Source organism: Marmota flaviventris, chromosome 13 (genome assembly GCF_047511675.1).
Source record: "Marmota flaviventris isolate mMarFla1 chromosome 13, mMarFla1.hap1, whole genome shotgun sequence".
Classification (NCBI taxonomy): Eukaryota; Metazoa; Chordata; class Mammalia; order Rodentia; family Sciuridae; genus Marmota; species Marmota flaviventris.
This window is the reverse complement of record NC_092510.1, coordinates 97,394,944-97,417,882: the sequence shown is the minus strand read 5'-3', so window position 1 is coordinate 97,417,882 and position 22,939 is coordinate 97,394,944. Positions and strand designations below refer to the sequence as shown.

Sequence of the window (22,939 nt, the reverse complement as noted above, 5' to 3'; positions counted from 1 at the left end):
TACGTACCACTGTGCCCGACTCGATCGTTTATTTATTTATGTATTTATTTATTTATTGTAGTGCTGGGGATTGAACTCTGGGCCTTATGCATGCAAGGCAAGCACTCTACCAACTGAGCTATATTCCCAGCCCTCAATCATTTATTTATATCAATATTAACTCATGTCCTGCCCACATCCCACGCAGGCGGTAGGGTCAGAGTTCCTCTGCATGGAGTGAACTGGCTGTGAAATAAAGCTAAGAAAGGAAGGTGGCGGAAATCCACACTACACAGAAAGTACCTTTGAACAGCGAGGGCCACCGGCTCTACCACCCTTAGGGGTCCAGCTTCCACACTGGAAAGAGAGAGAGAGAGACCAAGTCGGTTTATTTACACAAGGGAGTTTCAAAGGTGTTCTTCAGAGTGTTCTTCACCAATAAGGCAGGATCTGGGCTGTCCAAACCCAGAGGGTTACGCCCAATTCCAGAGCTAGGAGAGCTGTGTGATAGATAGAGACATCACGCCTCGGGCAGTCTACCCTCGGGAATGCCAGGATTGTTCCCAAGGGGAGACCTAAGTCCCCCGTAGCTCGGCACAGAGTAAAAGACTATTCAAGTAGCTTCATGGGTGGCGACCACATGCATGGATGTTTATTTATTCTATGGATTATAATCCAGTACAACCTCATTTCTACTTTGTATTTTCTATTTATTTTGTTGCTCAAATTGTCCCAACTTTGGCCATTGGGAGCTCCTGAGTCCTTTTGGTATACCCTTTAAGTGTAGTTTTTGAGCAATTTGGGAAGATTAGATATAAATAAATGCCACAATGATGGGGTTTTAACTCAGTAGCAAAGCACTTGCCTAGCAGGCAAGAGGTCCTGGGTTCTCCCCCAGTATGGCCAAAAAAAAAAAAAAAAAAAAAAAAGCCACAAAACTACTACCAAATCCAGACAGTGAAACAGTGAGTATCTTCATCACCTCACAAAGATCTCCCAAGGATCTCCTCTTGCCCCTTTTATAATCCACCCCTCCTGCTCTCCTCCATGACTTTCCCACCCCAGGCAACTCTGGCCACAGACTAGTTCACATCCTCTGTTCGGATGGTGTCTGCAGTGAGGACTCTTCACTGTCCGCCTCTTTCACTCAGCATAATTCTTTTTTTTTTTTGGCGGGGGGAGGGTTTCTGGGATTGAACCCAGGGGGACTCGACCACTGAGCCACATTCCCCAGCCCTATTTTGTGTTTTATTTAGTGACAGGGTCTCACTGAGTTACTTAGTACCTTGCAGTTGCTGAGGCTGGCTTTGAACTTGCGATCCTCCTGCCTCAGCCTCCCTAGCTGCTGGGATTACAGGTGTGCGTGGCATGATTCTTGTGCATCTCATCCCTTCTGTAGGTCCTGGGTCAGATGAGGGCAGTGGGACACTCAGAGTCCCCCTGAAGTGTTGGGGAGGGGCAGAAGGCAGAGTGAGCACTGGGGAGTCGTGGAGTGGGCAGGAGCTGGCAGGACTCCTGGGGTCCCCATTGGCCTCCATGGCAGGAACAGAAGGCACGAAAGGAGCCAGGTGGGAAGGATGGCAGGTTGGTAGTTGTGGCAGCACTGAAGTGAGCGGTCCTGGGGGACAACCAGTCTATCCCAGAGGGAGTTGTAGACGCAGGCCTGGAGTTAGGATAAGGCGGAGCTGAGGACACAGCTTAGGTCCTTCAGAACAGAGATGATGACAGAAACCAGGGGAGAGAGGTGTGGCCAAGGATGTGTGCACTGACCTCCAAGGGGCTAGGACTAAACCCTGAAGAACCCAATTTTCTTGCAGAAGAGGAGAGGACAGAGGTGACTGGAAAGCATGTCCAGAGAGGCTAAAGGAAAACCAGTAGCCGTGGGGTCACAGAGATACAGAGGGGCTTGTGTCTGTACTGCTGGCACCCAGGAAGGTGGCCACCCAGGAAGGTGGTTACAGAAGTTCAGCCCAAAATGGGGCTCATGGGCTGGCAAGGTCTGGGTTCTGCCTACACAGAAGCTCCACTGTCTCCTGTGTGCAAGAACCTGTGGGCCTAGCTACCTGTTCTCAGGGATCCCTGCAGCAACAGAGAAGAACACACCTGTCTTAGTCTGTTCCTGCTGCTATTAACAAAAATTCCACACACCAGGGGCGGTGGTGCACACCAGGAATCCCAGCAACTCAGGAGGCTGAGGCAGGAGGATCGTGAGTTCAAAGCCAGCCTCAACAACTTAGTGAGACCCTAAGAAACTAAGTGAGCCTTGACTCTACATAAAATAGAAAAAGGGCTGGAGCTGTGGCTCAGTGGTTAAGTACCTCTGGGTTCATACCTGATACAAAAAAAAAAAAAAAAAGCCACAGACTGGGTTATTTAAAAATGATATAAATTTGGGCTGGGGATGTGGCTCAAGCGGTAGCGCGCTCGCCTGGCATGCGTGCGGCCCGGGTTCGATCCTCAGCACCACATACAAACAAAGATGTTGTGTCTGCCAAAAACTAAAAAATAAATATTAAAAATTCTCTCTGTCTCTCTCACCTCTCTCTTTAAAAAAAATGATATAAATTTATTGCCCACACTTCTGGAAGCTGGAAAGTCCAAGATCAAGACACCAGCAGGGTCAGTGTCTGGCCAGTTCCCCATGGTTGGCACTGTGCAGGTGTCCTCGCCATAATGGAATGAGTGGAAGGCAAAAAAGGTCTGACTAGTTCCCTGGAGCCCCTTCACGAGTACTAATTCCATTCATGAGAGGTGGTTTAATTACCTCCTCAAATTCTCACCTCTTAACACTGTCACACTGGGTATTAAGTTCCTGCTTATAGATTTTGGGGGACACATACATTCAATCCGTAGCAATAGTCAGACAGCATTCTGCCCCTTCATCTGGCCTTCAGGGGAGGATGAGGGCGAGACTCAGATCAGGAAACAGTCAAGGAGGAGAAAAGCCAGGGAAGGAGCAGAGAGAAAGGGTGGGGTAGGAGCAGGGCTGGTGTAGAGGACTGGGTTGGGTGCAATCAGGGACAGGCTGGGGCTGAGAGATAGTTAGGGATGGGGCCTCAGGCCCAGACTGAACTCCCCTTTCCCTTATTTAGCCCCGAGATTCACTCAGACTTGAGTCTAGGGCTTCATCCTGCTCAGCTACAGCTTGTTCCTCTGCCCTGAGGCCCCGGGGACATTAAGCAGATGGCCCAGTGCTGGAATGAATTGAGACGCACCACAAGGACCAAGGGCAGTGAGGCAGAACCAGCACTGTACAGCAAGCCAAGAGCTGTCTTGGTCAAGAGGACAAAGAGAAAAGAAATTTGCCTTGGCAGACGAACTGGGCATTGGGTTTCCTTCCTAGATTTAGTAAAGGATAAAGCATCCTATCCTAGGGTGGAGCAGCTGCTGGGTGGGCAAAAAATAGGGGTGTCTCAGGCATCAGTCTCATATCAATCTCACCAGCCTCTCCCCATTCATTTTTCCCCCACTTAATTCGAACACATCTCAATGCAGGAGATATCTTTCATTATTCCTGCATTGCAAGTGGGAAAACTCAAGTTGGAGAAGGCAAAGAGAGGTGATGGTTGATGGTTCTCCTGCTCCCCAGCAGTGCTGTGGCTGCAACAGGCTGTAAACAGGTCACACCAACAAAGCCAGGTGGCTAGGGGCACGGATCAGCAAGCTCCATTAGGTCCCTCTCAAAGTCTTGATCTCCCTAGGGGCTAAAGGAAGTCTCTGGAACAAATCTCAAATGGGCGATATCCCTGAATCTGCCTGTTTCCCATTTGTAAAAGGTGCTCTCGATTCTCCAGTGCTGCGGTTCCCAGAGACCAGTTGGCCCAGCACCTCGGACACGGTGCTTACAACTCAGTGTCCAAGGGAGTACTGGGAGGATTCTTCGAGCTCTTCCAGGTCCCTGTCCTGGCTCCAATTCTTTCTGGGAAAGCAAAGCAGCCCCTGAGTCACCTGCTTCTCCTAAGCCACTGTCCTCGCCTTGGGCTCCCATCTCCACCCGCATGCCCAGACTCCATGGGGGCCCGACATTGCGGCCTCAGGTCCCAAGGTAGAGGCAGTGGCAGAACCCTAGGCAGAGAGAGTGGAAGGCGGAGACGGAGCGGGGCGGAGCCCGAGCACGCCCCGCCCCTCCGGATCTCCGCCCGTCTCCGCTAGCCACGCCCCTCCGGGCCGCCAGGTGGGGCCTTCCCGGGGCTGCCCTCCGAGAAGCCTAGGCTCGGGCGCTCAACCTGGGTGAGCGAGCCCGGCGGAGAGGCGCGGCAACCCAGACCCCTGCTCTGCCCCATCTTGCCCGGAGGCCTCCGGGTCGGCCAGCCGGTGCTGCGCGTGGGCTGCCTGAGACACGTGGTTTCCTAGGCCCCGCTTTGGGTTGGAAAAGTTTATGGTTCGGGTTACCGCAGAGGTGTACTCGGGAGGTCAGAAAGAGCTCGAATCGCCGCCACCTCGGGTCGGGCCCCTACCGCGGCCTTCACTGCAGCCGGGGCCCTTTCCTTGACCGTCGTCAGGATTCAATCTCTTTCGAATGGGTGCACACTGCAGAAGAGATTAACCACGTATCGCAGGCTGTCGCACCGCTCGGAAGCCACGCAGCACGCTGAGTGGCCGAGCCGCGGCTGGCACGCAGGTACGCGCCGATCACCGCCGACACCTGTTGCAGACGCACCCTCGGAAGCCAGAGGCCTTGAGTCGCTTCCAGACACCCCCGGGTGTACTTCTGCGGCTCTGGTTGGCACACACGGCTAATCCGAATAGGGCTGCCGGTCCCAGCCAGGCGTCACCTAGGCAACCCGCCGGGCTTCCTGAACCCGGCCCTTTAAGGAGAGCCCGAGCCTGCGCGTCTTGGTTTCGCGCGCCCGCCCGCGGCCTCGGAGGAACGAACATGGCCCAGGCGGCGCGGGCGGCTGGGGCGGCTCGGGCGCTGTGGCCCGGTCGGTGCGCGTTGGCAGAGAGGCTGGGCGGCCGCCCCTGGCCACCATTCCTCGCGCAGAGCCGGGCGGGCTTCGCGGGGGGTGCGGGTGGCCCGGGGACCCCTGCCGCCGCCGCCCGAAAGGGGAGCCCGCGGCTACTGGGGGCGGCGGCGCTAGCCCTGGGGGGCGCCCTGGGGCTGTACCACACCGCACGGTGGCACCTGCGCGCCCAGGACCTCCGCGCCGAGCGCTCAGCCGCCCAGGTAAGGCCTGGCTGGGCTGTGGATGGAGATTCTGGGATCAGCGACGAAACTAGACTCCTGGGAACCAGTGGGGTCGGGAGTCGCCTCCTCCGCCTGCATGTGACCTTGGGCTAGCGACTCGGCCCTTGGTGTCAACCGGCAGCCTCCTCATCTGTAAAATGGGGACGCGACTGCTGCTTACTAACCCAGAACTGTGTGTATTTCTCATGAAATCGTTGTGTCTGAAGCAGCAGCACTTTCATGGAACTAGTGACCCTTTGACTCCAGGCCCTGAAATGAAGGTGTCCCTCCACCCGGGTGGTGACTCAGCCACCCTTGAGAGCTTGTAGGCTGCACCACTACAGCCCCCTCCTCATGCGGATGCCCCTTTCCTGACCGGGGTGGGGTGGGGAGTGGATTAGGCCTGGCACCCTGCCCACCTGTGTCCGGTCCGGTTTCCCCTGTGAACCCAACCCTGAGGGAGGTGGTCCTGGCGGCACTGCACTGGTCAGCCCTCCCCCTTGCAGAATTGAGATGGACCAACTGAGTTGTGCTGGCCTGGGTACCAAATAGCTCTGTCCCCTCACCCAGAGGTCCCTGGGGTTGGTGCACTGCCGCTGGAGAGAGGCACAGCCTGGGACCGTCCTTTGGGACTGGAGGGAGACGATCAGTGTCTGCACAGTGTTGGGCAGAGACACTGGAGGGTTCTTCTAAGCAGATCTTCCACAGGTGCTGGCCCTGCCCTGAGGCCTGCCAGCTGGCGGCCTACACCTGGGCCACCTGCCATGGCAGCCCCTTCCCTGCCTGCCACCCTGTTCTCCCCGTATTCTCAGGGTCAACTCAAAAGACTCCCTGGGAAAGGTGTCTGCCCAGGTGGGGCCTGGGCAGGGGTGCCAGGCCTCAGAAGCCCCTCCTCTGCTCCCCCTCAGCTCTCCTTGTCCAGCCGCCTGCAGCTGACCCTGTACCAGTACAAGACATGTCCCTTCTGCAGCAAAGTCCGCGCCTTCCTGGACTTCCACGCCCTGCCTTACGAGGTGGTGGAGGTGAACCCTGTGCGCCGGACTGAGATCAAATTCTCCTCATACAGGAAGGTGCCCATCTTGGTGGCCCAGGACGGAGACAGCTTGGTGAGTCTCGGGGACTCCCCACCTTGCTCTGTCTTGGGTTGACTCTGGCCCTGTGGTGCATGGCTGGGCCTAGACACAGGGGTCCCTGGCTCCTGCCCCCACCATTAGCCACACTTGGTTGCCCTGAGGCAGAATGAGGGCCTGAGGGAAGGGAGGGCCAAGCTCAGGGGGCATTGGTTTTGGGGACCAGTCCTTGAGGATGGATAAACAGGGTTCAGGTCCCACACAACCAGTTCACTCACAGCTCTGGTGTCAGTGTTTTTAGGAGCCAGTGGGTCCTACTGGTGCCGGCCAGAACCTTTGATCCAAACCTCCTCTTCTCTTTCAGCAACAACTGAACGATTCCTCTGTCATTATCAGTGCCCTCAAAACCTACTTGGTGTCTGGGTAAGGAGTCCCTGGGAAGCCCAGGTAGGCGGGGGTGGGGCTGCTGCTGAGATTTCCAGAATGGGCCAATGTCGTCCTCCCCTGAGACCTCTGTCAGGGACGTGCTCCTGGTGTCTAACCCAAATCCTTTTTGCTTCAAGAGAGTGAAGAGCCTTTATGGGTCAGTCCTGGCTCCAGCTGGGCTGGGTGAGGCTGGGTTGGTTGGCCAGGGGACAGGAGAAGGAAGGAGCTGGTGAGAATGTGGCTCTCTCTCACAGGCAGCCCCTGGAAGAGGTCATCACCTATTACCCACCCATGAAGTCTATGAATGACCAGGGCAAGGAGGTGACCGAGTTCTGCAACAAGTACTGGCTCATGCTGGACGAGAAGGAGGCCCAGCGCATGTATGGTGGCAAGGAGGCGAGGACGTGAGTGGGACCAGGGCCTCCTGGGGTAGTGGTGAGGACACACCGACTGTGTGGGAGAGCGCGGGAGGCCACCACCCCGGGAGTGTGGGCAGGCTGTGGGGAGCCTTCCGCTGCTACACTCCAGGCCCTGGCTTGGGAAGTCCACTCACCCTGATGTCCTTCCTGGGCCTGCAGGGAGGAGATGAAGTGGCGGCAGTGGGCGGACGACTGGCTGGTGCACCTCATCTCGCCCAACGTGTACCGCACGCCTGCCGAGGCCCTGGCCTCCTTCGACTACATCGTCCGTGAGGGCAAGTTCGGGGCCCTGGAGGGTGCCATGGCCAAGTACGCGGGCGCAGCCGCCATGTACCTCATCAGCAAGCGCCTCAAGAGCAGGTGATGGCGTGTGCATGTGCCCCGAGGCATGACCCTCTGTGTGCTGGTCCCGTTAACCCCTGGGGAGGGTGGTGGGAGATGGGGCCCAGAGGAGGCCAGGCAGGACAGAGGCCCAGAGGAGGCCAGGCAGGATGGAGCCCAGAGGAGGCAAGGTGGGATGGAGGCCCAGAGGAGGCAAGGCAGGACGGGGGCCACTGGAGGCAAGGCAGGATGGGTCCAGCACGCTTGAGCCCCTTGGGGACTGAAGCCAGGGCTCTGCCTCATGCCTTCCTCCGCTCCTGTGCTCAGGGTGAGTCGCTGCCCCTTACCCCATCTGGGACATGTCTGCAGGTGCCTCCCGTCATGTGGGGGCCGCCCTGCTCACCCAGCCTTCCCACTCCCCAGAGGAGGCCCCGTTTCCACCTGGGCCAGGGAGCGTCCTCCTGATGGGACCCCCTGCTTCTGCCAGGCACCACCTCCGGGACGACGTGCGGGAGGACCTCTACGAGGCGGCCGACAAGTGGGTGGCAGCAGTCGGCGGAGACCGGCCCTTCATGGGGGGCCAGACGCCCAACCTCGCTGACCTGGTGGGTGTAGTGCTGGCGGGCAGTGCCCAGATGAGGCCTTGGGGTGGGGGACTGGAAGGAGAGCCCAGGCCATGGCTGTGACCACCCCAGAGGCAGCTGCGTGCCCCCGCTCAGGGGCAGAGACCCAGCTCAGAGTGGCCTAAGGGAAAAGCCGACTACAAAGAACCGTCCTGTTCCCATAACTGACAAGTCTGGGGGAGGGGTGGGTTTTAGGCCTGGCTGGATCCAGGGGCCCAAGGGCAGCATCAGGACCGAGACTGTCCCCGTCATCGTCTCAACCCTGCCTTCCCTGGGGTTGGTCAGCCTCGGGCAGGTCTGGGTGGGACTCCAGGCTTCCACCCGGCAAAGTCTTACTGCCTGGCTTCAGTGGCAGCTCTGAAGCAGTCCTGCAAGGCTGGGCTGGCCCTGTGGTGGAGCCGCGCCTGGTACGCAAGACCTGGGGTCGAGCCCAGCCACCAAAACAAGGAAGAGCAAAGCAGGTCAACAGCCAGAGTGGCCTGGGCCTTAGAGTGGAGTCCTGGGATCTCCTCCCCAAATCTCAGGCCCTGAGAGCCGGGAGGACATTTTCCCCAGGGAGACTGGAGGCGGACTCCTGCCTAGAAGGAGTAGACGACAGCCATCCTGTGCATCTCATTCAAGCCCTATGCGCAAAGTTGACCCTTCAGTGGGTCACGAGGTCTGAGTGGGGATGTGACAGGCCCCGGGCACACAGCTGGCAGAGGAGCAGACAGGTTTGGGTGCTCCCTGGGGCTGCTGTGCCCATCTGGCCCGGCCTCAGGACCGTTGTCCCCACCCCAGGCAGTGTACGGCGTGCTGCGGGTGATGGAGGGTCTGGAGGCCTTTGATGACCTGATGCGGCACACACACATCCAGCCCTGGTACCTGCGGGTGGAGAAGGCCATTGCCGAGGCCCTCCCAGTGCACTGAGTGGCCCCGCCTGGCGGAGGGTAGCAGCAGAGGAGGCCAGCTGCTGGGAACCGGGGCCTGGCCAGGCCCTGCGAAGCTGTGTGTGCTGGGAGTGGCGGGGGTGTCTACCCGTGTCCGCCTCCCCAGCCTCGGACTCCTGAATGCCCGTAGGGCCTGGGTACTGGGCAGGGCCTGGGTACTGGGCAGGGCCCGGGCTGGATCTCCCCATGACACCCGAGGATCACGGGCTGTGGAGAGCCCACCCCTCCTCCTCCCTCCTGCTCCCACCAGGCCCCGGGGCCAGTCCTCCATTCTGGGCCTCTTGCCCTCAGCCTTCTGGTGAGTTTCTTTGTGGCTGTCCTGGGGCCACATCCTGAGGGTGGGGTCAGCCTGGCTCCCACTGTGGATGCAGGCGTAGGCCAGTCCAGAAGAGTCCCCTCCCCAGGCCCCAGGTTCCACCTTTCCCAGGTGCTACCTGGGACTGTTGGCACGTTTGCAATAAAAAAAAAAAGTTTGCTGCGCCCCTGTGTAGTTGTGTCCTGAGGTCCGTGTGGCCAGAGCCAGGGCCAAGCCACAGCAGTAACTGCCGTTGGTCTAGTGTCTGCAGTCGGTGGGAGCCAGGTGGCTCACTGCCATGGAGTGACCCCAGCCTCCGGTTCCTCATCTGTGAAATGGGTGCAGTAGCCCTGCTCACCAGAGAGTTGTGGGTGTTCAGTTGACAAGATATCAGTGGGGCACACAGCAGGAGGCCAGCTCAGAGCAGGGTTCAGGTCCAGATGACCCGGTGGTTCAAACATGGTCCTCAGAGGCGCACTTTAGAGGTGACCCCTCTGGCCGTCAGCTGTAGGCTGGGGTGGGGTCTGTAGCCAGTGTCTTCCAGAGCAAGGGTGGGATTGTGGAGGGTCCCACCCTGAGCAGAGCACCCGGTGGGGTTCCTGCTCCCCAGGTGCCATTGAGAGGCGTGGCCTGCCGAGGGGGCCTCCAGAGGGCGGCCAGGGAGCTGAACTCTGGGCCCTCTGATGAGGGTGGACTGGGCAGCCCCCAGACCCTCTTGGCAAAGTCTTAAGGTTTTACTTTATTAGTATTTTTAGAACAAAAATAGCATGTTGCTCATAATCACTGAAATCACAGGAGGTGGCGGTGTGCCGAGCGCTCGGCCAGGCGGGAGCCACCCTGGAGCCTGGCCCTGTTTCCCTGGCGGGCTGCTGCGGGCATCCTGGGTCTTCTTGTCAGCACGTGTCACTCTCTTGCCCTTCAGGGCCACCCAGTACTCCCTTTTGGGACACACCACAGGCCACTCGCCCCGCCCCTGCCCCTGCCCCCTTGGGGCATTGAGTGCCAGGCCCGCAGGCTGCAGGAGGAGGGAGAGGCGCCAGCCCAGAGCCAGGCCGGCCTGGCTACGCCTCCCTCTGCGTCCCCCCATCGTCCCCCACCCCTCACTTCCCTTCTCTTCAGACAGGCTATTTCTGCCCCTTTCAGATCCTGTCCAGGGTTGTCCCCTGGTACATCTCTGGCACCAGGAGGCTGATTGGCCTCTGTCAGTCCCAAACTCTCCCAAAGGGGGCGTCTGGTGTGCCCTGCTGTGATAAGCTGTCCACCTAGTGTCCACGACACCGTGGCCACGGGAGTGTCCCTGCTGTGCGCCCTGCTCTCACTTCTCTTCTCGTGCACACCAAGCCCTGGCTGCCAGACAGTGCCTCTGTCCGTCTCCAAGACTTGGAAATCACATTTTCTCTCATCTTCCCGTTGCGTGGAAAGCAGCCCAGTTGGGTTAGTGGGGGGCCATGCTGGGGGGGCCATGCTGGGAGGCAGTGGCTCCTGGGGGCTTTTCTACCACCCCCCACCCCCGCTCTGGGTGGGGAGGTGCTGGCATCTGTGGTGTTCCAACTGTGCTAGTCAGATCCGATCCCTGGTTCCCTGTGACTGCATTAGAGAATGGCTGGTCAGCCCACGGCCACCACAGGGCACCACCAGGGCCCAGCATCTTACCGCAGTAACACCTGCCTCACACACCAGAGGGGACCTTTTATAAATGCGGCTTGGTAGTTTTCTTGGAGTTTTTCCTGTGGCCACCAGAGGGCGCTAGAGTCTGCAGCACCTGCAGGAAACAGGACCGGGGCTGCCCCTGGTGGCCAATTCTGGGTCCACTCCCTGGGCAACCTTCATTGGTCAGGGACTCTATTTGCCCAGGCTCTGAAGATGAGCAAGTAGGAAAAAAACACATCTCCAAGATAAAAGTCCTCAAGTCAGGAACTCTTACTCCATAATTTACATGCTCAGGTCACATGTCTCTTGTCCTTTTGGGGGGCCTACTGGGGATTGAACTCAGGGGCACTTGACCACTGAGCCACATCCCCAGCCCTATTTTGTATTTTATTTGGAGTCAGGGTCTGAGTTGCTTAGCACTTCACCATTGCTGAGGCTGGCTTTGAACTCGAAATCCTCCTGCCTCAGCCTCCCAGGCCGCTGGTATCACTGCGCCTGGCACATGTCCTTTAGTGGCATAGGCCTGAGTTGGGACCCTGCCACTGCTGGCTGACTTTGGACAAGCCCCTTCCCTCCTGTGAAATGCATGAGTAAACCTCCTTGGTGTTGGTGAGGTCAGGGCTGGGGGGTGTTTGGAAGATGACACATGAGGGCATTCAATAGCTGGTGGGTGCACTTCTGCCTCAGAAGAACACATTTCCCACTGTATTTCTGGCTGGATTCCAGAGCTCCGGGTCAAGAGCAGCAGGAAGTGAGAACACAAGATCCCTTCTCCCTGGGAGCCAGGGAATCCCTGGGGACGCAAGCCCATGAGAATTCTGGTTTGCTTGTTTTCATTTGATTATGCAAATAATGTTTATTGTAAAGAAATAGAAATGGTTGATAAAAAGTTGATGCAAAATATTCACAGTCCACCTAGCCACTTTTGACATTTTGGGATATACAATTTTCTGGATTATTATTAATTTTTTTGTGGGGGCAGGGTACTGGGGATTGAACTCAGGGGCACTTGACCACTGAGCCACATCCCCAGCCCTATTTTGTATTTTATTAGAGACAGGGTCTCAGTGAGTTGCTTAGTGCCTCACTAAATTGCTGAGGCGGGCTTTGAACTCTCGATCCTCCTGCCTCTGCCTTCCGAGTCGCTGGGATTAACAGGTGTGCACCACCACGCCGGCTAGATTATTCTTTATGTAGCTCACATGTCCTGCACACAAACACACACCTACTGTATATTAAGTATATACATGCAGCAGTCAATGAGGCCTATTTTGTGGCAACCCACTGTTTCAAATGCTTTCCAGGTGTTACTTCATTTAATCCTAAAAGATCCCTGAGATTGGATCTAATATGCCCATTTTACGTATAAGGAAACTGAGGCACCAGAGGATGAAGTCATTTGCTTTGTGTGGTACAGTTAATTAAGGGGCAGAGGCAGCAGGGGGACCCAGATCTGCTGGCATCAGTTTCTGTGATCTTTTTTTTTCCTGGTGCTGGGGATGGAACCCAGGGTCTCGCTCACACTGGGCCAGCGCTGTCCCGCTGAACCACACCTGGCCCTGTGCTGAAGTCTCTAGATTACAAATATATTCCAGGAGGTGGCTGTCCCCACCAATTCTAATGGCAGTATAGTTTTTTTGTTTTTTTTTAAGAGAGAGAGAGGATTTTTTTAATATTTATTTTTTAGTTTTCGGCGGACACAACATCTTTGTATGTGGTGCTGAGGATCGAACCCGGGCCGCACGCATGCCAGGCGAGCGCACTACTGCTTGAGCCACATCCCCAGCACATGGCAGTGTAGTTTTGCAGCTATTTCTTACTGCATTTAACCAGTCCAACAGGAAGGATGCTGACGGTGAGGTGTGTGAGGGGGGACAGTGTGGCCCGAATACATCACTCCCTACTCCCTGTGTCGTACTTTCTGCAGGGAAGGGGGTTTGTAATGTGATTAAAATGCCTTCAGAGATGGGGAGATCATCCAGATGGGCCCTGAATATAATCACAAGTGTCCCCAGACAAGGGAGGGGGTGGGGTGACTTGATGCAGGAGAGATGGGGTGGCAGTAGCACAGCAGCTGGAGGGGCAGGAATGGGTCAAAAGGAACACAGAAACCTCCAGAAGCAGGAAGGGGCAGGGAACTGGACCCCACGCCCAGCTCCAGAGCCTCCAGAAGAAACCCAGCCTGTGACCCTTGTATTTCAGTCAGTGAAACTCACGTGACTTCTTGGGCTTTTTCCAGAACTGTGAGAGACTACACCTGTCCCTGAGTTTGTAGCAGCTGCCACCGTGAGACACTAACACAAATGCTCTTAGCCAGGTGGAGTCAAGAGAATGGGCCAGCGGGCTTGGCGCCCGTCCTCACCTGGAGGATGAGGGTTAAGGCTGAGCCAGCTTCCTCTCCCCCTTGGCTGTTCAGAGATGATGGCCCCTCGGGGCCAAGGGCTGCCTGATGCATGATAGCAAATGACCAAGAGCACTCCCTCCTTGGCCTCTGCTCTCCTGGCCAGCCTATATCAAGAAGCCAAGAGCAGGAGGCGGTGGTTAACCTGGGGCCGTCGTCTCTGGCTCAGTTTACTCCTGCTCTACCTGCAGTGGCCCCCCACCTAGCCCGGGTGACCTCTCCAGCCACCAGCACCTGCCACTCTGGGCTAGTTGGTGCTTGGGGGCAGGGGCCAAGGTCCACTCTGGGCAGCTGGGCCCCAACCCCAGCTCCTCCTCTTCCCACCCTTCCCCTACATTCCCACCCGCTCAGACCAGTGAGGTCTGGATTGTGGGCAGCCGGCAGCCAGCCTCCCTGGAGAGCAGGGCTGGGGCCACACGCTGGTCTGAAGCTCAGCTTAACTTTGATCCTTCCTATGAAGCTGGACAGCCCTCCCCCCTCAGCGCTGTAAGGAAGGTTCTGTGCCCATCTTGCTAATGAGCAAACTGAGGTTTACCATGGAAAGCTAGCCTAGAGGCTCAGGGCACTGAGAACAGCAGAGAATGCGGCCCGCAGAGACCCTCGGCCCAGGAGGAGGGAGCAGCTAAGAGCCCAAGCGATGAAAGGGACGGGAGAGCCAAATCCTGGTAGGGTGGGTGTGAAGGCCTTGTGAGGTGACAGGAGCTCAGACAGGACAAAGGGACCGAGGAGCTTGCTGCAGGGAGGCTGGCCTGAGCAGGCTACAAGCATCAACCACCTCGTAGTGTCCCCAGAGTTGGCCTCAGTGCTGAGGAGCCCTGGCCTCTAGTACAGGAGGTTGAGGATGGATGAGTGGGGGCAGGGCAGGTGGGAGGCTGGACAGGAGTTTGCCAAGACCCGAGAGCTGGGGTATGACCAAGGCCTATCACCTTGGTATCAGGCACAGGAAGCCAATGTTGGCCGCTGCAGCCATGCCCTGGTGTCCTTGGCTCATGGACACACCCCTCCAGCCTCCCAGGCCAGTCTCTCCTCCATGGGTCTGTGTCCTACATTCCCTCTTCTTGAAGGCCACTGATCATTGGATTTAGGGGCCCTCCTAATCCAGAATGAACTCACCCTAAACTGACTGTATCTGCAGTGATCCTGTTTCCAAGTAAGGCTATCTTCTGAGGTTCTGGGGGAGACACAAATTTTCGGGGGACACTATTCATCCATGCCCAGAGCCAGTCCCTGAGCTGTGGGTCCCCTCCCCTAGCAGTCCTGCCTGGCCTCTGATGTCCAGGGCCATCAGAACGCCGTGGACAGTCACTTAATGAACACCTCACGGAGCCTCGTGTGCGCCACCTGCTGAAGACAAGCACATTTCTGAGTAGCCCAAGAGAGGTTTTGAGGGGCCTGAAACTTGAAGCACTTTGGAGTCCTTGTGTAAGGCCAGCCTCAGTAACTCAGACTGTCACCAAATAAAATAAAAAGGGCCAGATGGAGTCAGTGACAGAGCACCCCGAGCACACGCGAGGCTCGGGTTCAACCCCAGTTTTGCAGAAAGAAAGTGAACGCTGATTTGAGAAAGGCCATTTTCCCAGCACACCAGGGCCTTGGGGACCGCCCAGGCCGCCTCTGTGCAGGTAAGCCCACCTCTGGTTGGGGCGGGCAGATGCCAGAGACCCTGGAAGCCACAAAGGGTACTTTTATATACAGGTGAGAAGGGAGACACTTCTCCCCCACGCCACGACCTCTCCCTCCAAGGCAGCCACCACCCTGGAGACGACCCAGGGGCGCTCAAGGCCTAGCACTCTTGCTCGGGGGTCTGGATTCTCGGTGCTGTAAGGTTCATCCTGTTGTCGCCTGTAGTTTCTGCAATTCATTCCCATGTACTGCCCAGTGGCGTCCCTCAATGGACGCAGACAGAGGTCTGCTGCAGGGCGTTTGCAGCTCCCAGTTTCTGGTTGCTATGAATGAACCTGCTGTCAGCCAGACACAGGGTTTTGGGGAAAAGAGGGTACTACTTAGGGGAAAGCTGGGTCACAAGAAAAATGTTTGACTTTACTGGAAACGAAGTTCCCTAAAACGCTTCACACTTGACCTTGCCATCAGTGGAGGCTCTAGTTGCTGCAGATTCTCCATCAACTTGGGTGCTTCGGACTAACTAGTTATTCTACCTGCATGGAGGGCTTCCTCCTGGGATTTGCTGACAACGAATGGCACTAAGTCCCTTCCTGGCTCTTTGGCCAGTCACCTTCCTTTGTGAAGTGCCCATTTTTATCTGGGCCATATTTTCCAGTCCGAGTTACAGATGCTCAGTTGGATGAGAAACTGCAGGGTCTCTCCCAGCTGGTGGCTTGTCTCCTCATGGAGGGTTGAGTGACATGAACCAGGACTAGGTTGTACAAGGGTCCCTCCAGTGCAGCTTGGATTGGAGAGTGGAGGGAAGCCTGGGAGACAAGTTTAGGAACTTTGGCAATGGCCCAGGTAAGAAATGACATTGCCTCTGACCACAAGCAGTGGTGGACACTGTGAGGTCAGACTCCAGATATACTTGAAGGTATCACTGACAGGATTTGCTGATTGATGGGACTGAAGTCACTGGAGGAAGGGAGTGTGCTTGCTGAGATGAAGACAGGCAGGTTTGGAAGAAGAAGAGCTGGGAAGGAGCCTGCCCTGGACACGAGACGCTCGAGATGACCGTCAGCTGAGGCTGAGTTCATAGCTGGATGGGTGAACCTGGAGCTGGCTCATGTATAAAACGGGGATCACCTGAGCACAGCTACTGAAAGTCATCTCCAGCAAGATGAGTGACAGCGACCAGATGGGTAAGGAGAGGCCTGAGACTGCTCGGCCCTCCAGGCCCTCCAGCAGCTGAAAGCTGGCCAAGCCACCAGGGAGGCTGGTGGTGTCTGGAGGCCACGCGTAGATGGCACTCCAAGCAGGAGGGAGTGACACTGTCCGAGATGGCTAAGCAGGAGAGCACTGAGGAAAGAGCCCCAGAAGAGGTAACCGAGCACTGGTGCCTCCTCAAAACACCCCAGATCAAAAACCACATTAAAAGGGAGTGTTTCCACGAAGCCAAGACGGGAAGCAACCCAGGCCCTGGGTGGGAAATGAAAGGATTCAGTTTCTAACATGTGACCCTCCCTGTAGTGACATGAACCAGACTCGAGTTCTCAGAGGGTCACTGGCTTGGATCAGCATGAAAGGTTGAGGGAGGCAAGGAAGTCAAGAAAACCCTGGCTCCGTCAGCAGCTTTGAAACAACTTTATTAGAAGGCTGTTTGAATGACAACTTCCAATTCTTTAATCTGCTTTTTGACAAATTCCAGTTATAACTATATATTTATATATGACAATTTTTGCATTGATCTTTGCATCCTATTTAAATTGTCCTCATCAGGCCATTCTGGGGAATGGAGGTGCAAATGTCAAGTGGCCAGCTGACCAGCATTACCAAGCAAGGGCAGCTGTGGGCTTCGAGGGAGGGTCCCACTTCCGGGCTGGGGTGGGGAAACGGCCACCCTGTCCTCCAGCCCTACCCCCTTGTCACAAGCTCAAGATGAGCGGCATCTCACTACCCTGTCATTCAAAAAGGATGAAATAAAGAACTCCTCCCTGTCCAGGCAAGATTGGGACTGTCACCCACCCATGGCCGGGATTTTTCACCTGCCCCTCCCCCTCCAGGTCTCAGGCCTCCTGGGGACAAGCTGCCGACGCGCTAAGGGATGCATTCTCCATAGTCGGGGCTTCTCCCCTCGTCTTCCTGTCTCCAGTCCTGAGAGGAACTTCTTTGGACAAACCAGACAGGACGCTGGTGTGGGCCCAGGAAGGGTCACTCCCGAGGCCCTTCCCTCTTCTCCCCCACCCCCACCAGGTGGAGATGGAAAGGTACAATCAACCAGGAACATAAATATGAATAAAAAATGAACTTGAAAATGATGAGCTATTAATTAAACAAATCTATAAAAATAGGACATAACTCTGTTCAAATAAATACAAAATAAATAGGCTCCAAGCAGTGTGCTGTGTCGCATCAGTGGAATGTGAGCTGGTCCCACCTCACCCCCGCTGGGATGGACACGAATCCCTGGGGGGTCAGCAGACCTCGTGCAGTCCAGCCACCCACTCCCCATCTTCCTTGGGGAGCAAGGAACAGGGCACTGCCCAAGCTGCCTCTCCAAGACCCTCCCCAGCAGCACAGGACCAGGGCCTTCCGCCCATCCCTCAGCAGGGCAGATACGGGGCAGAAACTCTGCTCTTGGCAATAAAACATGACCGGGCACTGCCCTTATGCCACAGAGTGGGGACGAGGAGTTCGGTTTTGGTGCCAGTCCTGACAGTCTGGGCCAGCTCAGAGCACAAGACCAAGGCACCGAAGCCAGGGGACTGCAGGTCCAGCACGAGCTCCCCAGTCACGCTGCAGACCAGGCAGCGCGTGCGCCCAGGCGCTCTCTGTGAGAGCTCAGAAACCCAAGCGGGACCCCCCATCTTCCCGGGCCACGCCCTGTGCTGACACAGCAGGTCGGAGGTGGGTCTGAGAGGCAGGCAGTCACCTCTCATGGCTGGGAGTGGGCTGGTGGCCCTACTCCTACCACAGCGAATCAGGGGGAGGGACGCAAAACAGGCACAGGAACACTCAGTGGGCCAGCGGCAGGGCCGGGCTGTGGGGACGAGATGGAAGAGCAAAGCTATCCCCAAGCTCGCTATGTGGCAGGCGCTGCAGGAAACGTCCTGTGCCTAGGCGCATGGGCCCGGGTCCTGCTGACCCCTGGACCCTGAGGAAACCCAGGGACCCTCCCTGGTACGGTCACGAGGGTCTGCAGGTCAGCAGGACAAGCCGAGGCCTGCCAGTCTCCCCGCCCCTCCCTGCGCACTGCCAGGTTTCACAGCTTGGCTTAAGTCAGCTTAGTGTTGTTGGCACATTCACAGAATGAGATGGCTGGACACCCTGGCTGCAGCCAGGGTCAGCAAGTCCACCTGCCCTCGGTCACCGTGACTGCACACCCAGAGTGATCTTAAGGTTCTCGTACACCACGTAGCTGATGCTCACGGCTGGAATCACCTTCATGAAGTTGGGGGCTAGTCCCCGATACAGCCCAAAGGCCCCTTCGGTCCTCAGGATCTGTCTGAAAAGGCTGCTCATGGTCACCTCGGGAGCGCCCTCGATGGAGGCTGCAGAGAGAGGCCAACAGTCAGCTGTCTTCTGTTGGCCCTCCCAACCTGCCTGGGAGACAGGGACTGGTCTGGGACTGGGCTTACCTTGTGCCTGCATCCGAGTCCTGACCAGGGCCAGTGGGTAGCTGGCCAGCTGGCCACAGGTGCTGGATATGGTGCCGCAGGCCAGGAGCACGAACACGCCAGGGTCTGCGCTGTTCACCGCGTAGCGCTGCAGCCAGGCGTTCTTGAGCGTCTGTGGAGGGAGGAACGGGTTAAGCCTGGAGACAGCTGGCATGGAGTCAACTGTGGGGCAGTCACTGGACCCACACCGAGATATTCCTATCACGCAGGATCCACAGGGCTGTGTGGCCTGGGCCTGGCCAAGTTCCTGGCCAGCCTGACCCTTCTTTCACTATGGATTCTGGCTGGGACAAAGCAGGGATGAGGCAGAGGGAGACCCTTCCCCACACAGCCCCCGCTGCAGTGTCCTCAGCCTGTGAGCCGCTGAGGCACAGCCGCTGGCAGGGTGACAGGAGTAAAGAGGTGAGACTGCCTCCTGTCCTAACCGCCCTGGGGTCCACCAGGGAGACAGCAGGGGAGGGCATGGGTTGGAGGCAGGGGTGGAACCTTTTGCCTGCTCCTGGGATGGGAGCCCTCTAGGGCCTTACCTCATAGACGGCTAGGTCGATGCCCGCATAGGGGATGATCCCCAGCATGTTGGGGACATAGCCTTTGTAGAAGGCAGCCACCCCCTCTCTGGCCAGGATCCTCCTGGCACAGTCCAGCATGCCCGAGTACTGGCCTGTCTTCCTCAGGGCCATCCGGGTCTTTAGAACCTGCAACAGGAGTGGTGGGGCATGAGCACGACCCTCCTGTCCCCACACCATGTGCACTACGACACGCCCCCGTCCAGGCGTCCTCTTACCTCCATAGGGTAGATGCTGCTCTGGGCAATGGCCCCGGCCAAGGAACCCGCCACAAGCCTCTCATGGATTCTTAGTGTTTCCTGGTCGCTACCAACAAGACGCTTGATCTAGAATAGGGAGAAAACAAACCAATGTACCCAGAGAGCACAGCTCCTGCTGTTCCCCCAACCCTTCCCCACAGAGCTGTTCAGATGTGCCTGAGACTGGTGGCCCTGACCCATTTTAAGCTGCCCAGAAATGGAAGAAACTGGCCCAAAGTGAACTGGCAGCAGAGCCAGGCCCAGATCTCCTGCCACCCCTTGCTGTGCCCTGGGTACAATGACTGGCTCCAGATTCAGGGATCATAGACTAGGGAACCTAGTCCCTATGCAGATGCTCGCCGACCGGGCCCTTACCTGCTCGTAGGCCATGAATTTGATGGCCGACTCAGGGGCAATTTTGAGGACATTGATGCCATTGCCCCGCCAGAGTGACTTGGCCCCTCCCTCTCGAATCATCTGCGTGAATCCTCCCACGATGCACATGTTGTTGCTGCGGGAGGCGTGCACCTGAGGGGGACAAGTGGTGAGTGGGACTGGGTGGAGCATGGGCTGCCTGTCTACCGGGGAGAGCCTCTTCCCTACTGGGAATCTGAAGAGCAGCTTGGTACCATGAGACTCAAGTGTGACTAATTCTGGTTTAGACTCAGCTAAAGTTTACACCCTCACAAGGACTATTTTTCCTCTTTTTGTGCAGTACTGATGATGGCACCAGAGCCTGGTGCGTGCCAGGCAAGAGCTCTACCACTGAGCCGTGGTCTGCCCACGAGGAATACTTTTTAAAAATTAAAAACAAACAACAAAACCCCATCGAGCTTTTGTTCATGGAAAATGTTCAAACATATATATCTCAAAGTAGATAAAATTCCACGACGCGCCTCCATCGAGCACGCTCAGCTCACACTAGGCCCCTCTACTCCCCTCAGTGACACTAGGTCCTCTACTCCCCTCAGTCACACGGGGCCCCTCTACTCTCCCTGCTCACCCCGGGGTGGCTCCAGATTCAGGGATCATAGACTAGGTCCCTCCCACGCACCACGCCCTCTCACCCAAGGGCTGCTCTAATCTCTAGACATTCCTGGAAATTCTGTTAAACTGGTGAGGCGATTGTTCAAGCCCTGTATTTTCACTGAGGTCCTGGGAGGTGAAGTGCACATCAAGGGCACAGGGCTGGGAGGGAGGGGGTTGGAATGTGAGCCCAGGGCTAGCACTTCTTTTCCTGGACCACTCCAGTCCCCAGAGTTCTGGAGGTCGAGGGAGATGCCAGTTAGCCGTAACGCTCACAGGGGGGCCAGGGGGGCCAAGGGGCGGGGAGGGTGCCCTTTCTTTCTTTTTTTTATATATATATATATATTTATTTTCTAGTTTTCGGCGGACACAACATCTTTGTTTGTATGTGGTGCTGAGGATTGAACCCGGGCCGCACGCATGCCAGGCGAGCACGCTACCGCTTGAGCCACATCCCCAGCCCAAGGGTGCCCTTTCTGAGAGGGCTCCAGGCATGAAAAGTGCCAGATGCAAGCCAGTGGACAGAGGGTGATCAGCTGCTGTTCAGACAGACATCAAAGTCCACCAGAGTGTCCCCATTTCACAATTCTTCCTTTGACATCAGTGAGCTTATCTCTGCCCTGTGGACGTGGAGCTGCACACCCAGCCAAGGTAGGGTGCTGCTTCCAACTGGCACCTGGGTCAGGTGAGGATCTGCTTGCCCCCCGCCCCCCCATGGATGAGCTGAAGGGAATCAGCTCCTGCCACACCAGGTGTCACTAGCCTCATTGGTCCCCGTTAAGCTGCTGTAAGGTGATGCCTGGCTTAAGGGCCTGAGATAAAATTAGATCGGCTATACACGAAATGTCACCTAGGCCGGGATCTGCTGGGACTTGGTCTAAGAAGTAATTCCAATCTGACTTACTACTGAGCCACAGCAGGGATCCAGCCAGGGGAAGGAGAAACTAACCGACCAATAAACCCCAAGGTGAAGAATCAGGTGTGGGCCACTGTCCTGCTCACCTGCATGAGCACCTTCAGTCTGTCCAGTGGGGCGGTGCAGGTTCTGGAAACGGCCCCTGCCCCACCTCCTGCCACCAGGTGTCTCCACCACATCCCTGTCTGCCTCTCCTCCACAGTGAACTCATCAGGTACCGTCAGATTCTCACCCACATCAAAGATCTGTGAGAAAGACCAGCAGAGTTCACCAGCTTGGCTCAAGACACAGCCATCGCCCACCATCCCGAGTGACCATGGCGCAGGGGACCACGTGAACCATGAGAACGTGGCGAATCTGGGTAGGAGGCACACTAGGGCTCTTCCCTGTCACTCTGTGAACCTGGCAAAGGTCTCAGCTTGCCCATGGCTCCCAGGTAGACAACTGAGGCGAGCACAGCTAGACGGGACCAGTTACACAACCTTTGGACAGCACTTCTCACCCGCTAAAAGGGACTTCTGTGGGGATCCCAGGCTGACAGGGCTGAAAGATCACATAAGGGGTAAAAATCCTTCTGAACCCTGATGTGTAACTGGATCACGCTGGCAGAACATTGTGTAAGGCCTCAGCAAACAGGGCTGCGTTGTCTGCGGACTGTACTCTGGGTAGCACTTGGGCTGGTTTGAGCCAGTCCTGCCCTGACCCAGGCTGCAGCCCGAGATAGGAGCCGGCTGCGCTGAAGCTGAACTCGGGAGCCGGACTCACTTTCATCCAGCAAGCCCTGGCCTGGTCCGTGGTCCAGGGTGGACAGGACCACACTCCAGGCAGGACTGGCTGGAGGGACAAAGCAAGTGGTAAGGGGTCTGGTCTTGGGCAGGGGGGGTCAGCACAGATCCACATCTACTTGGAACCACACTGACGGGTACAGGGCCATGTGCCAGCTGCTGTGGGGACATGCTCATTTGCTATAGAGAAGCCACACCAAAGAATAGGGAAGCAGGGTGCACGCAAGAGCGGTCTGTGTCCTCCACAGCGTCACTTCTCCCCACCCCTGGGGAGGATGATCACGTGGCTTTGGGAGAGGAAGGAGCATCAAGAAAGGAATGTCTGAAATGCACCTTGATGCCACAGGTGGCATTTGGGGACAGAGGGGACTCCCAGCTAAGGTAACTGTGTACCTGGGGGACAACTGGGTTGTTTGGGTTGCTGGTGTGTGAGAAACCAGGAGGGGGCGGGTATGGCTGGCTCTACTGGGCTGGCAGTGGAGGGGACAGTACCGCTGCTGAAGATGGGGCATGGGGGAGCCCACTCCAGCCCTGGGGACAAAAGACAGCTGGTGCTGGGTAGAGGACCTGTGGGGACAGCAGAGGAAGTGCCCTGGTGGGAGGGCCTCACCGTGGAGTGCTTCCAGTACAGGATGATCTCGGGAATGTTCTCCACGGGGTGCAGCAGGTGGTAGTCCCTCCACTCGTTCCAGTCGATGGTCATCGTGCCGTTCTTGTCCATGCTGCGAGACAGAAGGCGCCCCTGTGTGATCACGCCCCATCTGCCAGCGCATATCCACCTCCAGGCACGCTGAGGCAGGAGCAGAGGGCTCCTCATGCCCTTGAGAAAGGGCTGAGGAGCTATA

The 22,939-nt window shown here is 56.9% G+C and overlaps 2 protein-coding genes across 5 annotated transcripts in view; one reads left to right on the top strand and one right to left on the bottom strand.

Moving 5' to 3' along the window:
• Positions 1-4,817: 4,817 nt before the first annotated feature.
• On the top strand, positions 4,818-9,414 carry Ptges2 (prostaglandin E synthase 2). Of its 2 annotated transcripts, none has more exons than XM_071600998.1 (7): positions 4,818-5,146; positions 6,055-6,252; positions 6,581-6,639; positions 6,897-7,046; positions 7,221-7,421; positions 7,870-7,987; positions 8,786-9,414. In XM_071600998.1, exons 1-7 carry the CDS (start codon positions 4,856-4,858, stop codon positions 8,912-8,914), a joined length of 1,146 nt encoding a protein of 381 aa, XP_071457099.1. In that variant the 5' UTR covers positions 4,818-4,855; the 3' UTR covers positions 8,915-9,414. The 2 variants fall into 2 exon arrangements, with proteins under 2 accessions (XP_071457099.1, XP_071457100.1); XM_071600999.1 differs by having other exon boundaries at positions 4,841-5,146; positions 7,806-7,987; positions 8,786-8,876.
• A 7,099-nt stretch (positions 9,415-16,513) lies between these two features.
• Positions 16,514-22,939, bottom strand: part of Slc25a25 (solute carrier family 25 member 25) — a 35,531-nt gene continuing 29,105 nt past the window's right edge. For all 3 annotated transcript variants that reach the window (XM_027943761.2, XM_027943764.2, XM_071600997.1), the window contains 7 exons: positions 22,705-22,816; positions 21,396-21,554; positions 19,743-19,895; positions 19,347-19,454; positions 19,090-19,257; positions 18,524-18,674; positions 16,514-18,436 (listed from right to left, as the gene is read on the bottom strand). In XM_027943761.2, coding sequence (XP_027799562.1) covers positions 18,252-18,436; positions 18,524-18,674; positions 19,090-19,257; positions 19,347-19,454; positions 19,743-19,895; positions 21,396-21,554; positions 22,705-22,816 — 1,036 coding nt within the window. In that variant the 3' untranslated portion in view covers positions 16,514-18,251. The remainder of the gene's footprint in view (positions 18,437-18,523; positions 18,675-19,089; positions 19,258-19,346; positions 19,455-19,742; positions 19,896-21,395; positions 21,555-22,704; positions 22,817-22,939) is intronic.

Excerpts from the sequence above, each read along its gene's own strand:
- Ptges2 (XM_071600998.1), top strand. The coding sequence starts at position 4,856 with ATGGCCCAGGCGGCGCGGGCGGCTGGGGCGGCTCGGGCGCTGTGGCCC. Across the intron at positions 6,640-6,896 it reads AAAACCTACTTGGTGTCTGG|GCAGCCCCTGGAAGAGGTCA; the intron begins GTAAGGAGTCCC and ends TCTCTCTCACAG. Across the intron at positions 7,047-7,220 it reads GGTGGCAAGGAGGCGAGGAC|GGAGGAGATGAAGTGGCGGC; the intron begins GTGAGTGGGACC and ends CTGGGCCTGCAG.